This window comes from Silene latifolia, chromosome X (genome assembly GCF_048544455.1).
Source record: "Silene latifolia isolate original U9 population chromosome X, ASM4854445v1, whole genome shotgun sequence".
Classification (NCBI taxonomy): domain Eukaryota; kingdom Viridiplantae; phylum Streptophyta; class Magnoliopsida; order Caryophyllales; family Caryophyllaceae; genus Silene; species Silene latifolia.
In genome coordinates, this window is record NC_133537.1 from 278,611,533 (window position 1) to 278,626,220 (window position 14,688).

The window sequence follows — 14,688 nt, forward strand, 5'->3', positions numbered from 1 at the left end:
ACACAAATCAAAAAGAAAACGTCAACTTGTTCAACAAAAAATTAAATAAGCAGTTGAGATACCTTCGAACAAGATAATCATGAAGGATTAATTCCGCAATAGTCGGCGTTAATTGAGAGTAGTGACGCCATTCAATTGAAGATGAAAATTTGGGGATTTTTGAACAAGTCATTGCAGAGTTTCTCAGTGGAAGTGGTGGAACATAGGAAGGCGAAGAAATTCACTTGGAAGTCAAATTCACACGACGGTTTATTTCTAGTTGACGTTAATAAGGTAGTAATTTGGTGAGACCGGCCGCCTCGCCATAATGAGGTGCCTCACCGGATCCGGCCTCTCTCTCTCTCTCTCTCTCTCTCTCTCTCTCTCTCTCTATATATATATATATATATATATATATATATATATATATATATATATATATATATATATATATATATATATATATATAGAATTAGGATCACATGAGTCCACCCTATCTTTTTGAGTCCGTGAGTCCATGATACAATATCACACGTTATATTAAACAATATCACAACTTATATTCAAAAAAAAAAATTGAAAAAAAAAATTGAAAAAAAAGTCGTGATATTGTTTTGTAATACAATATCACACGTTATACTAAACAATATCAAATTTTACATAAAAAAAAAAAAAAAAAAAACTTTTCGAAAAAAAAAAAAATCGTGATATTGTTTTGTAATACAATATCACACGTTATACTAAACAATATCACAGTTTAAAAAAAAAAAAAAAAAAAAAAAAAAAAAAAAAAAAAAAAAATTTTTCGAAAAAAAAAATGAAAATAAAAATTCGAAAAAAAAAAAATCGTGATATTGTTTTGTAATACAATATCACACGTTATACTAAACAATATCACAGCAAAAAAAAAAAAAAAAAAAAAAAAAAAAAAAAAATTGAAAAAAAAAATTCGAAAAAAAAAAATTTGAAAAAAAAAAATTTCCGAAAAAAAAAATTTAAAAAAAAAAATTCGAAAAAAAATTTGAAAAAAAAAATCCGTGATATTGTTTTGTATAGTGCGTGATATTGTTTTATGGACTCATGGACTCAAATATATAGGTGGACTCACCGGATCTTGCCTATATATATATATATATATATATATATATATATATATATATATATAGGATCTTGTGAGTTTGGTTCTTATGGTGAGTTGTGAGTTTGTGTGCTTATAAATCTAAACCATTGGATGAATAAAAATACACGGCTGAAAATCAACCTGAAAACAAAAAAAATACACGTGTTTCCGTCTTTTACTCCTCTTATGTTTACTCCTTCTCTCCTTCCCTACACCTAACTCTCTGTCAAAAAAATCCCCAAAAAACCTCCAGATTACAACAATGGCGATCCAGAATTAATAAACCTAACTCCCTATCGACATCGGTAATTAAACTAAATAAACTAAATCTTGATCCTTCCCTTTCCTCTTCATCTTCCGAACAACAACCAATTCACCATACAATCCAGATCATTATCACCACTACAATCATCTTCTTCAATCTGACCAATCATAAACTGATTAAATCAAACAGCGGGTTATACGTCGGCGATTATATGACGCCAGTGTTTGAGGGGATCGAAATGGAAATCGATTAGGATGGAAATCGACTAGGTTTTCGAGGATTTGGATGTAGAAGGTGTAACACGGGATGGCTATCAACATTGTTTGCTGTTTTGCTCGCATAGTCGCATGATTCGAACTTTTCTAATTCTGTCTGTAGTTATTCCTCTGGGATTTTGATATGTTAAAGAGGCCTGATTAGAGCATTTAGCCTTGAATTTTACGCAAACAAGCAATGATACTCGTATTATTTTAGATATATTTGTTGCCTTTGGTGAGTGATGGCGACTTTGTGAAACCATTTTGATGCATAGCTAATGACTAATGTTTGCTGGAAGTCTGGAACAATTGATTGTAGTTCTGGTTGTGCTCTGAATCACGCCTTTTCTTTCCGGCTTTTCCTGTTTGATTCTCTGAAAAACGAATTGACCAGAAGCATTACCAAAAATGTTGAGAATAGCTAATATTTTTGGGAGATGGACAAGGAGAGATTTATTTTGGACTAAAAACATAAAGGACAATTAAATACGGAGTACTACTTTGAGGTTGCAAAATCGGGCAAAATAATGGATTAAAGTGGGGTATTTCTTGTTGTTGATACAGTGGTATTTCTTTGCTTGTTAAGTTGTGGTAAATGGTAATTAATAAACTGTAGTTTGAGATGTGACCAAATTGTCTATCCTGGTTATAAGAAATGAACCCGTTTACCTGTTTTTTTTGTCCCCTTCTCTCCAATTCAGATCCAAGAGCATATGATGTAACACCCCCATACTCCAAGTGCCTTACCAGGACCACTCAGGTATAAAGATGCTACCATCTCGGTCACCCGAGGCAATGAATATCATAAGACAATAAAGAAACGTACTTTAAAAGTAATTATAGTTTAAGTGATTACATAACAAAACCAACTGTAAGCAAAATACAACTATTCTCAAACTATAAACCAACTGAATGAAACTGTCTTGACAAACACAGCGGAAGACTAAAGACTCTGATATGTGATGACTCCATCCCCAGCTAGATCCCACGCGTACCCAAGATATACCTGTCAAACAACTGCTCACCACCCCCGAATGGATCACCACAGTTTTTAAAACATTTAAACGGGGTCAGTACTAATCACACAACTCAATATATCAACAATAAGATAAACAGACAGCTTAACCGTCACACACACACAATCACGCCAATCCCAACAATCTCAATCACCGACTGTCCACTGGACCAGCCCTGCCAGTGGGGGACCGCAGCCGTACCCACCAAATCCCCGCTCCTCATAATGAGCGATAACCCTGTCCATTAATGTGCACATCCCTTCTGTGGCGGGTTCCACAGAAGGCGAAACTAGGGCGTGAAGCCACTCCCGCAAGTGACCCCACTCAGCCGAGGACACGCCTCGAGGACCATAGACAAACAATCACAATCACAATCACAACCGTCACAATACAATTACTATATCAAACAATCAATCTCAACACATCAACAATCATCCCATTATGGGACTAATAGTGAGTAGGAAATCCTACCTGGAATGCAACACAAACATCAGACGATCTAGCAGCTGTCTCAAAACCTTTCCACTACGAACCCTTCTCCTATACACATAATCATATCATCACTACCACATCAACAAAAACATAGAAAACCCCCAATCCCAAAATTAGGGTTTAACCAATTCTAACGAAACAGTATAAAAATTATATGTAAAGCTTACCCTCGACACAAGGATCACAACGGTGTGAAGAACGATGAAATCCGACACCTCTAGCTCCGGGATTTGTCAACAACACGAATGAATGCGAAGAACGTAACTTGAATCTCCCTTTTAATATTATTAGGTTTGTAAAAGTGTATTATGAAAGTGACGGAAAGATTTATATATTAATCCGTGTTATTAACAAAACCCGTCGAATTATCACCCGCTAACCGAGCTACTCGATCGAGTAGCTAAGGTACTCGATCGAGTGCCCCCTTACTCGATCGAGTATCCTAGTTACTCGATCGAGTACCCAACAGGTCAGAAACTATTTTAAAACGCAACTCACCCTTACTCGACAGAGTAAGGCCTACTCGATAGAGTACCCAGAGACTCATAAATCCGTAGTATTACAGTCTTCCCTCCTTAAAAAGAACTTCGTCCCCGAAGTTCAACCCATACATGAAACAACCATGCTAACTCGACCAAGACACAACAACATAGCTAAGAACTCAAGAACTCGACCAAACATAAAACATGAACCCTTAACACCCACTCCACCAACTATGTTTACTTCCTTAACATGACTCACGATATCGTATCCACCACATATATATCTCTCACGACACCAACTCCATTCATAACCAACTACCATCCTCTAACGCTGCTAGCCCCATAGTATCATCCACTATCAAATACAAAATCAAGACACTCATAGACATCAAACGGAATGTTACATTCTACCACCCTTAAAAGGAACTTCGTCCTCGAAGTTTACTTACACTCATAAACATCATCATGCCCCTATCAAAACTTTCGAACTCCTAAACATCACACTACTACAAGCACGGCCATGGCCTTTTAACAACATCAACCACAAAACAAATCCCTCCTTTACGCTATGCTAACACTCTACTTCCAATTATTTTTCAACATGCACAACCATGAAACTCACTTTTATCGCATCCTACTCCTCTTAAGACAAATGTTACGTCCTCGTAACTCACTAATACTAAATCCTTAGTTAAATCATCTCATCATCCTCATCACCACCACATGTCAAAGATAACCGCCTAGAACCTCATTTCTATAACCGTTCCTATTTCCATGGCTTTCTTACTTAAACAGTTCTCATACTTCAATTCACTCTGCACTCTATCTAACTAATACTGCAAAACCCTTAGCATAACCAATACTCCAACTCTTCCACATTACCGCAACAAGACATACCTCTCTATATAGACTATATAAAACTTCTATCGCCAAAAGCATAACTCACGATCCACACGTGTTACGTACACTCACACAAGATCCTCAAGTTCTTTTCTTTCATCACTGCAAAACTCATACATGACTTAACAAGACACTAAATCCAAACACCCTTCCCTCACTGGCCCAACTAAAGATTAAAACCACCTGCAGCTTTCAGATCATTACCACACATGTTCTACGAATCACTTGCCATGACTATGTGCACCGATGTTTCATCTACAATAAGGTCAAAAGTTCTGTACAAAACATACACAACGTTCTCCCATATCATACTCTACCCTCACACCCAAGTTGAAACTGGTAAGAAACATCAACAAACAAAACAACAGTCTACATGTTCACCCAAAACTCACAAAGAACGACAACAAACAAAACAACAATCTATGTATAACTGGTATGCACTTTCGAAAACTCGTATCGTAATCATCCCGCCTACTCCACCACAACCGGTGACGGCATCACAACACCGTCACCAACAACCGCACCGCAGTGCGAAAATACCAGCATCACAACACGAAGTACCGTGCCCGGATCACCACCCGAGGCACCACAACCACATCGATAGTCATCACAACTTACACAATCCCATAAGTACTGGCTCAACATAACTTCTCGAACAAGAAAAACTTACTCAAATCCACTTTACTAAATCACAATCAACATATTATATGAATTAAACAGATAATAACCTCGTGAATATCATCCTCTTACCATATCACAGTTTGACATGTATCATGAATACATACAAGTATAGCCAGTCATGCCAGATCACTCAAATTATTACCTTTTTGAATATCATTCAATTAGATTAGCGTACTCAACATGCATTACATTCAAATAACAACTTTATGATAATCACACCATACCACGTCTTGTGAGGTCAAAACCTCACACAAACATTTATATATCACGCACCGTAATCACATCCAACCAGTCAATCCCGATCACGTAAGTTACCACTCAACAAAGGTTACCTGTTGTCCGAGCTTAACTCGCATGCCCCTCATCACATTCTTCCATTCGCATCACCAAAGACCTTTCGTCATACATAACCATACGACTAACACTCATTATGAGAAACCACCTCCTAAGACTATGTCTTATACTTCCTGACAACCATACTTTTATCAATTCAGTCTTTACAAAATCAGCCTCTTTAGAATTGCCACTTTTCTAATATACCCTCACCCTTAACCACTAGTCAAAGACCATAACACTACCACTGTCCGGACATCAAACCTCTTCACTCATCTCTAAACATCATGATTTCTTTTCTATCTTTGGTTAACATCCCAAACAACGAACATCGAATCCATGAACAAAATTACCTCAACATTCTTCCCAATATTTTCCTTAATTGAATCATCATCCATTTCTCCACCAAAATCTCATATCATGCAGATATTCTACTAACTTCTTACTTTCCTTAATTTCTCGAAACTCATTATTAATCATGTTGTCCTGAAGCTCCCATATAACCATTAACTAACATCCTTATGATAATATCACACATTTCGATGATTCCTTACCTTTATATCACATAACTCCGGTGAAAATTTTCCTTAGCTTACTTTTTACTCTCCTCATGCTTTTCTTTTTACACTCGCCTAAAGCAATTGACCATTCAACTCCTTATTACTTCTTCCTAACTTTTTAGTGCTCCGATCACCTTCTCATTGCTCCAAAATTCCAATCCCATTATTTCTTATCGATATTATCTCACTCTTCCTTACCATGTGTCCCCTCTCATCACTCCACTCACTCACACTTGTCGTTAATTTGTCCATAAAAATCAACATTTAAAGTTCAAACAATTACATCTCTAGAAATCATTTTTTTTTTTTTTTTACCTTTAATTGCCCAAGGAAATCACACATTAGTTTCGTCTCTCGATAACACAAATTTCCAAACTCAGTCACTATCTGCAAATCCACGTCGCGACATGTCTCCATTAAGTTCACTATAAACCACTCTTCTCAATTCCTCTAAAACGACCTTTCATTACATATATTCTTACTCAACACTATTTCTAACCATCTCCCTCCATAATTCGTTATACATCTCAGGTTGCTACTATCCACATACTTTCTTTCACTCTTTTCATTCTCACGTTCCTTAAACTTACATCACTCTTTGCCCACATTCACTTACTCTTATATTACTCAATTTCGCGAATAAATCAGTCACCACGTCTCACCAAAACTTGCACCATGCCTCAATCAGCTCATCAATATTCTTTTTCTTTTTCCACTTCTCAGCACAACCACATATAGCTCATCTCCTCCCACCAAACTCATACTCACCATAAGGTGCCACTCACCACCCCATAAGATTGGGTAACTTACGAATCAAGACCAACTTACATGTAAAACAATGCAATAAGAAGTAAAATAACAACATTGAATTAAACATAATATGCAACGAAGTCAAAAGATAAGCATATGACCCAAAACAGGGGTCACTAGATCGAGTAGGTGAAGATCAGAAGCACGTAAAACAAATCACCAGGGCTACTCGATCGAGTAACTAACGTACTCGATCGAGTGCCCCCTTACTCGATTGAGTACCAAGGATACTCGATCGAGTACCCCAATTCTCAAGACTGCCAGTTTTCGAAAAGCAGTCATAACTCACTCATTTCTTGGTCGTTTTGGGCGTGTGACCTATCGTTAGAATCGTAAAAGAACAAGCTATCACCTCCAATTGGAATCACATTAAAATCATTTATGCATCTCAAGCTATAACAGTTTAAAGACAACTTTGCTGTAATCAGACGACATAACTATTTGATTTTTTACTTCCAAACAACTTAAACAACAACCAAGCAAACAAAACCAATCCAAAACTCATAACACCAGTATTCCTAATCATATGTTACTATTTTCAAAAGCCAAGCAACAACATTCATCATACACATAGATTATTTAACTCGTCAATCACGATTTACCCACATGCTTTTATTTTATAACTTTACGTACACAATAACATAATATACGACATAAAATCCCCTATTCACATGTTACTAACATTGCAACATTATACAATCCATTACCCACATAAACATGCTCCACACATGAATTTCATATTCTTATGCAATTACTTACTTAATCTCTTCCAACCAATTCATCCATTACAGCTACACATTTCTTACAACATATACACATGAACAATCGTGGACAAGTACATAAACTTATCATACAACTCTATGCAAACAAAATATACGTATACAACACAACATTTCTATTCACATGTTATTATTATGTCACATTATGAATCATCCATCCTGCAACATCATTACCCATCACATATCATCACATATGAACTACTTCCTTTTTCTACCACATCATTCGTCATTCTCATATACCTTTCCAACTATTCCAATCAACATGGTAAACCAACTATCATCCAACATGCTTTCAACCAACAACATACAAAATCACACTTATTCATGCCACACATCACTATATTGGTACACAATTCGCAAAATAAACACATAGCGATCCCGACTCATATCCCATGGTGACCGGTTCAAAATTGTAGGGCAAGTTCGCGACTTTAGGACGTCTCCCAAGCCTTTGCATTAGCTCCTACAACCTTTACCCCGGGTTCATTTTAATTGACTCCCTAGATTCATTAGATTCATTGGTTACAGGTTTCAGGATCGTCGCTCTGATACCATTTGTAACACCCCCATACTCCAAGTGCCTTACCAGGACCACTCAGGTATAAAGATGCTACCATCTCGGTCACCCGAGGCAATGAATATCATAAGACAATAAAGAAACGTACTTTAAAAGTAATTATAGTTTTAAGTGATTACATAACAAAACCAACTGTAAGCAAAATACAACTATTCTCAAACTATAAACCAACTGAATGAAACTGTCTTGACAAACACAGCGGAAGACTAAAGACTCTGATATGTGATGACTCCATCCCCAGCTAGATCCCACGCGTACCCAAGATATACCTGTCAAACAACTGCTCACCACCCCCGAATGGATCACCACAGTTTTTAAAACATTTAAACGGGGTCAGTACTAATCACACAACTCAATATATCAACAATAAGATAAACAGACAGCTTAACCGTCACACACACACAATCACGCCAATCCCAACAATCTCAATCACCGATCGTCCACTTTGGACCACCCCTTAGTGGGGGACAAGCCGTGCACCACCAAATCCTCGCTCCTCATAATGAGCGATAACCCCGTCCATTAATGTGCACATCCCTTCTGTGGCGGGTTCCACAGAAGGCGAAACTAGGGCGTGAAGCCACTCCCGCAAGTGACCCCACTCAGCCGAGGACACGCCTCGAGGACCATAGACAAACAATCACAATCACAATCACAACCGTCACAATACAATTACTATATCAAACAATCAATCTCAACACATCAACAATCATCCCATTATGGGACTAATACTGAGTAGGAAATCCTACCTGGAATGCAACACAAACGTCGACGATCTAAAATTGTCTCAAAACCTTTCCACTACGAACCCTTCTCCTATACACATAATCATATCATCACTACCACATCAACAAAAACATAGAAAACCCCCAATCCCAAAATTAGGGTTTAACCAATTCTAACGAAACAGTATAAAAATTATATGTAAAGCTTACCCTTGACACAAGGATCACAACGGTGTGAAGAACGATGAAATCCGACACCTCTAGCTCCGGGATTTGTCAACAACACGGATGAATGCGAAGAACGTAACTTGAATCTCCCTTTTAATGTTATTAGGTTTGTAAAAGTGTATTATGAAAGTGACGGAAAGATTTATATATTAATCCGTGTTATTAACAAAACCCGTCGAATTATCACCCGCTAACCGAGCTACTCGATTGAGTAGCTAAGGTACTCGATCGAGTGCCCCCTTACTCGATCGAGTATCCTAGTTACTCGATCGAGTACCCAACAGGTCAGAAACTATTTTAAAACGCAACTCACCCTTACTCGACAGAGTAAGTCCTACTCGATAGAGTACCCAGAGACTCATAAATCCGTAGTATTACATATGCAACCAAAAATTTGTCTGAAATGTCATGTCTTAAACGTACTATTCGATCCTGAAATTGTCGGAAATGTCATGTCTTAAACTGTAACACGGGTTTTTTTTGCTTTCATACTAGGTTGTAGTTAGAGCGTATATCAGATTGGTATCGGATTTCGATCCCGGGCGGTGGTGTATTTATTAAAAGAATTTCCTGAGCGGTGGCGTATTTATTAAAGGATAGACATTTCCGAACCCGAACAGTTAGCAAAGTAGTATGTAGTTAATAAATGTAGTGAAGTCATTGTGACGGAACACAAGTAACTAAGCAAGGATGGGAACCTCACACCTGTTGTCTCTGCATGTATATAATGTGTAGTCTTCTGTACTTCCATGTCATATCATGCACCTTTCTGTTCCTTGTATATAAATATGTTACAGTTACTAGAATGTATTGCATTATTACAAAAAATAAAAAATAAAAAATAAAGAAGATGAAGCTTTGTAAAGCAACAACTATGTTGGTTTTAGTTACCATTGTCTTGTTTGCCTCTTTTCTTCATCCTGCTATGGCTGCAGCTAATACAACTACGGCTGTTCCGAGTAAGTACTAAGTAGTTTCCTGATCAATCGTATGCTTATTGACTCATGCCCTTGTAAACTTGTGCATAAGCTAATGCACAAGTTATAACTGCCTTAGAAGTTGATGAATTATGTGGTACTCCATAATAAGTGAGATGTTTTGATTGTGGCTGCAGATTCAGGGTGTTGGCCGAAATGCAAGGGAAGATGCAGCAGAACAGAGTTGGAAGGAAGGTGTATGAACAGAGTTGGAAGGAAGGTGTATTTATTAAAAGAATTTCCTGAGCTTCTTTCTTGTGCCGACTATTCCAATGAAGTGAACCGTGTGAAAATAGTCGTCAGTAATATGAGATCAGGTTACTATAAGGAACTGGAAGACTATGACACATATATAGATCTGAAGAGCATTCATGAGCTCTCAATAGTTAAGAAGGATTCTACCGGTGTCATATTCGGGTTAGTGGTTTCAATCTCGAAAGCCATTATAGAACTGAAGGAAGGTAGCCAAAAATCAAAGTGACACCGGAATAATATCACAATAACAGTAGAATAACAGTACAATAACACGTGCTAAAAAAAAGAAAAAAAAAATCAAAATCGTAAAAAAAATCAAAGTGGCGCTGGAATAACATCACAATAACACCAGAATAACAGCACATAATAACATGTGGTAACAAAAATTAAAGTAGTAAAAAAAAATCAAAGTGACACCGGAATAACAGTAGAATAACAGCACAATAACACGTGGTAAAAAAAAAGAAAAAAAAAATCAAAGTCGTAAAAAAAATCAAAGTGACACCGAAATAACATCACAATAACACCAGAATAACAGCACAATAACATGCGGTAAAAAAAGAGTAAAAAAAAATCAAAGTAGTAAAAAATCAAAGTGACATCGGAATAACATCACAATAACAAAGATAATAACAAAGAGAATAACAAAGACAATAACACTTGGTAAAAAAAAAAAAAATCAAAAAAAAAAAAAATCAAAGTAAATGTTAGAATAACATCACAATAACAGCGGAATAACAATAACAAAGACAATAACACGTGGTAAAAAAAAAAAAAAAAATCAAAGTCGTAAAAAAATCAAAGTAACAATAGAATAACATCACAATAACAATGAATAACAATAACAAGACAATAACACGTGGTAAAAAAAGGAAAAAAATCAAAGTCGTAAAAAAATCAAAGTAATGTGAGAATAACATCACAATAACAAACAGTAATAACAATAATAAAGACAATAAAATGTGGTAAAAAAAAAAAGAGAAAAACAAAAATCAAAGTTGTTAAAAAATCAAGTTAAAAAAAAGCACAATAACAGCATAATAACACGAGGTAAAAAAAAATAAGAGTGAAAAAAAATTCAAGCAAAAAAAAATTTGGTACAAAAAGAAAAAGAAAAAAAGGTAACATAATGAGAAAATTAGAGAAAAACATAAGAGAAAAAAAAAAAGTTGTAAAAAAAAAAAGCATAATAACACGAGGTAAAAAAAAAGAGATAAAAAAAATTAAAGTAAAAAAAAAAAGAGTACCACTAGAAAAAAGAGAAAATAAATTAAATAACAATGTTTTTATATGACAACTAAGATTAATCTTGGCCACTCATCTCTAATTTAATCTAATGGTTGAGATTCCCCCAACTCACAACTCACCATAAGAACCAAAATCACCAAATCCAATCTCTCTCTCTCTCTCTCTCTCTCTCTATATATATATATATATATATATATATATATATATATATATATATATATATATATATATATATATATATATATATATATATATATATATATATATATATATATATAGAGGTGGGATCTCGTGAGTTTGGTTCTTATAGTGAGTTTGTGCTTTAAAATCTCATCCATTAGATGAGGACAAATGGACAGTTGAGATTCTATTTAGCATATTTGACGCCGAGCTTTTTTTATTATTACTACGGTCACTTCACTTTCTACGCTCTATGGCTCTATCTAATCAAATCCCATAAACCCTAAAATTTTCCCCAAAAATTCCCCAATTTTTTTAATCGATTTCCTTAATTTCACTCTGTTTCCCAAATCAATCACTCACATTTCACTTTCCTCTTCATCCATGCCTCCTCCCACCAGAAATCCCTTTCCCAACCCTCCTCCTCGTGTACTCACTCTCTCTCACTCCGTTTCCAATTTTCTATTTCCGATTTTGATTGTATTGAATGTTTAATTAGCTTTCTGTAATGGCTCGATGTTGGAACAACTTGGACGATGAGTTTGTTACAAAGGTAGAGAAAAATGTTTCCAAGACCATGATCGAATTTATGCTGATTGAGGAAGGTAATATTGATGAGAACCAATTGCTTGCTCGATTGCTCATCAGAAACGCCATTATTATGGAGCTCCGAGTTCTACCTGGAAAAACAATGAACTGCGAAAAAAACCATTAGATCTGGGCTGGGGTTAGGGTCGAGTTAGATTGAACGACAATCCCTAAAATTGAAGCGGAAAGGGAATAGGCGGCCGGAGATATGTTGCTTGTGATTAGTGAAAGAGAATAGACTACTGAACAAAGTTGTCTTTGTTAGTGTTAACCCGTTCTTGTGATTTTCAGCTCTTGGGAGATATGTTGCTTGACCGTAGCAACTCTGCTACCATGACTAAATACGTAAGCTCTCGGGAAAACTTAAGGATACTCATGAATCTTTTAAGGGTAAGCTAACTAAATATTTGCTACCAGAAATTTCTTTAAGCAGTATGGAAACTCAAAGCCGGCAATGAACTCAATCTTTATACACGTCTCCGACATTTTCATATTTTTTTATTTGATGTAGGATACAAGCAAGACCATTCAGATAGAAGCCTTCCATGTTTTTAAGGTGAAAATTTTGCATTAGTGTGGATAAAATTATGTATTGAACCTATTATCTTGTATGATATTGATGTGTGTGAATTCTGAAAACAGTTATTTGTCGCAAATCAGAACAAGGCAGCTGACATCGCAAATATTCTAGTTGCAAATAAGAGCAAGCTCCTTCGTTTGCTAGGGGATCTCAAGATTGATAAAGGCACCCCATCCATAGACACCCCTTAGTTTTTTATTTTACTTTATTGTGCCATTAAATAAGTCATTCCTGAAACGCGTTTTTCAACATTTGACCCCAACATTGCTCGCTGAATTTGCAGAGGATGAACATTGACGGAGGTTCAGTGAACCAACCAGAACGTTGAGAGTGAGACAAAGAAATGCCATCGGTTTTCGAACTGGGGAGTAATGGAAACTCAAATAAGCTTTAGACTAAAGCCTAAAGATTAACTGCTAACCGTCCTGTTAAGCAAGAAAATTTGCTTAGAACAGCTTTCCATCCGGAATTAACTGCTGACAGTCGATGGTAAGCATTGAGATTAGTTTCCCTTTTCTCCTTTTCATTCCATGATAAGTTTATCTAATATTTGACGTTTTTAAGTGAATTGACCTCAAATAATCTTTAGACTAAAGCCTTTACCGTTTATAGGCATTCTTACTTCGTAAAGATGGTGAATGATCTCGAAGGAACCTCAGGAAGCATCGTCAAAGCTGATATGAATGCACTGCAATAACGTTGAGAGTGAGAAAAAGAAATGCGATTGATTCATGGAACAATATTCAAGTTACAAAGTACTTTAGTCTTTCATTATTTTTACTACTTTTTTTGGTCGGTTTAATGCATTTTTTTTTTCTTTGATTGGATTTGTGTGGGCTTCAGAAATATAGTGGCATGCTAGATATGAATTTCATTGAATTTTGTATGTAAGTAGCTCTTATCAGGTAAGCCTATCACTCTATCAGCGTCCCCTAATGTTGATGGAGCAAAGGCTAGGTCAGTTTGTCATGTCTCGGTTTCGGCGTTGCTGTACAGTTGTTCCGGTTAAGCTATCCCACCGACACATCCTAATGTCTGCATTTCCTTATTTTGGTAATTTAGCACTACAATAACAACACAATAACACCGGGTAAAAAAAGATAAAAAAATGAAAGTAGTAAAAATAAAATTAGTACAAAAAATCAAAGTGACACCGGAATAACATCACAATAGCACCAGAATAACAATAACACCAGAATAACAGCACAATAACATGTGGTAAAAAAAAAGATAAAAAAATCAAAGTAATAAAAAAAATCAAAGTGACACCGGAATAACATCACAATAACACCAGAATAACAATACCACCAGAATAACAGCACAATAACACGTGGTAAAAAAGAGTAAAAAAACCAAAGTAGTAAAAAAAATCAAAGTGACACCGGAATAACATCACAATAACACAAGAATAACAATAACACCAGAATAACAGTACAATAACACGTGGTAAAAAAAGAGTAAAATAAATCAAAGTAGTAAAAAAAACAAAGTGACACCGGAATAACATCACAATAACACCAGAATAACAGCACAATAACATGTAGTTAAAAAAAAAAGAGAAAAAATCAAAGTAGTAAAAAAAATTAAAGTGACACCGTAATAACATCGCAATAATACAAGAATAACAATATCACCAGAATAACAACACAATAACAC

The 14,688-nt window shown here is 35.8% G+C and overlaps 1 protein-coding gene across 1 annotated transcript; it reads left to right on the plus strand.

Annotated features, from left to right (window-relative positions):
- Positions 1–12,085: 12,085 nt before the first annotated feature.
- Positions 12,086–14,056, plus strand: LOC141616802 (putative MO25-like protein At5g47540). The gene is made up of 4 exons (XM_074433949.1): positions 12,086–12,842; positions 12,964–13,008; positions 13,095–13,521; positions 13,645–14,056. Exons 1-3 carry the CDS (start codon positions 12,756–12,758, stop codon positions 13,221–13,223), a joined length of 261 nt encoding a protein of 86 aa, XP_074290050.1. The 5' UTR covers positions 12,086–12,755; the 3' UTR covers positions 13,224–13,521; positions 13,645–14,056.
- The last annotated feature ends 632 nt before the right edge of the window (positions 14,057–14,688 follow it).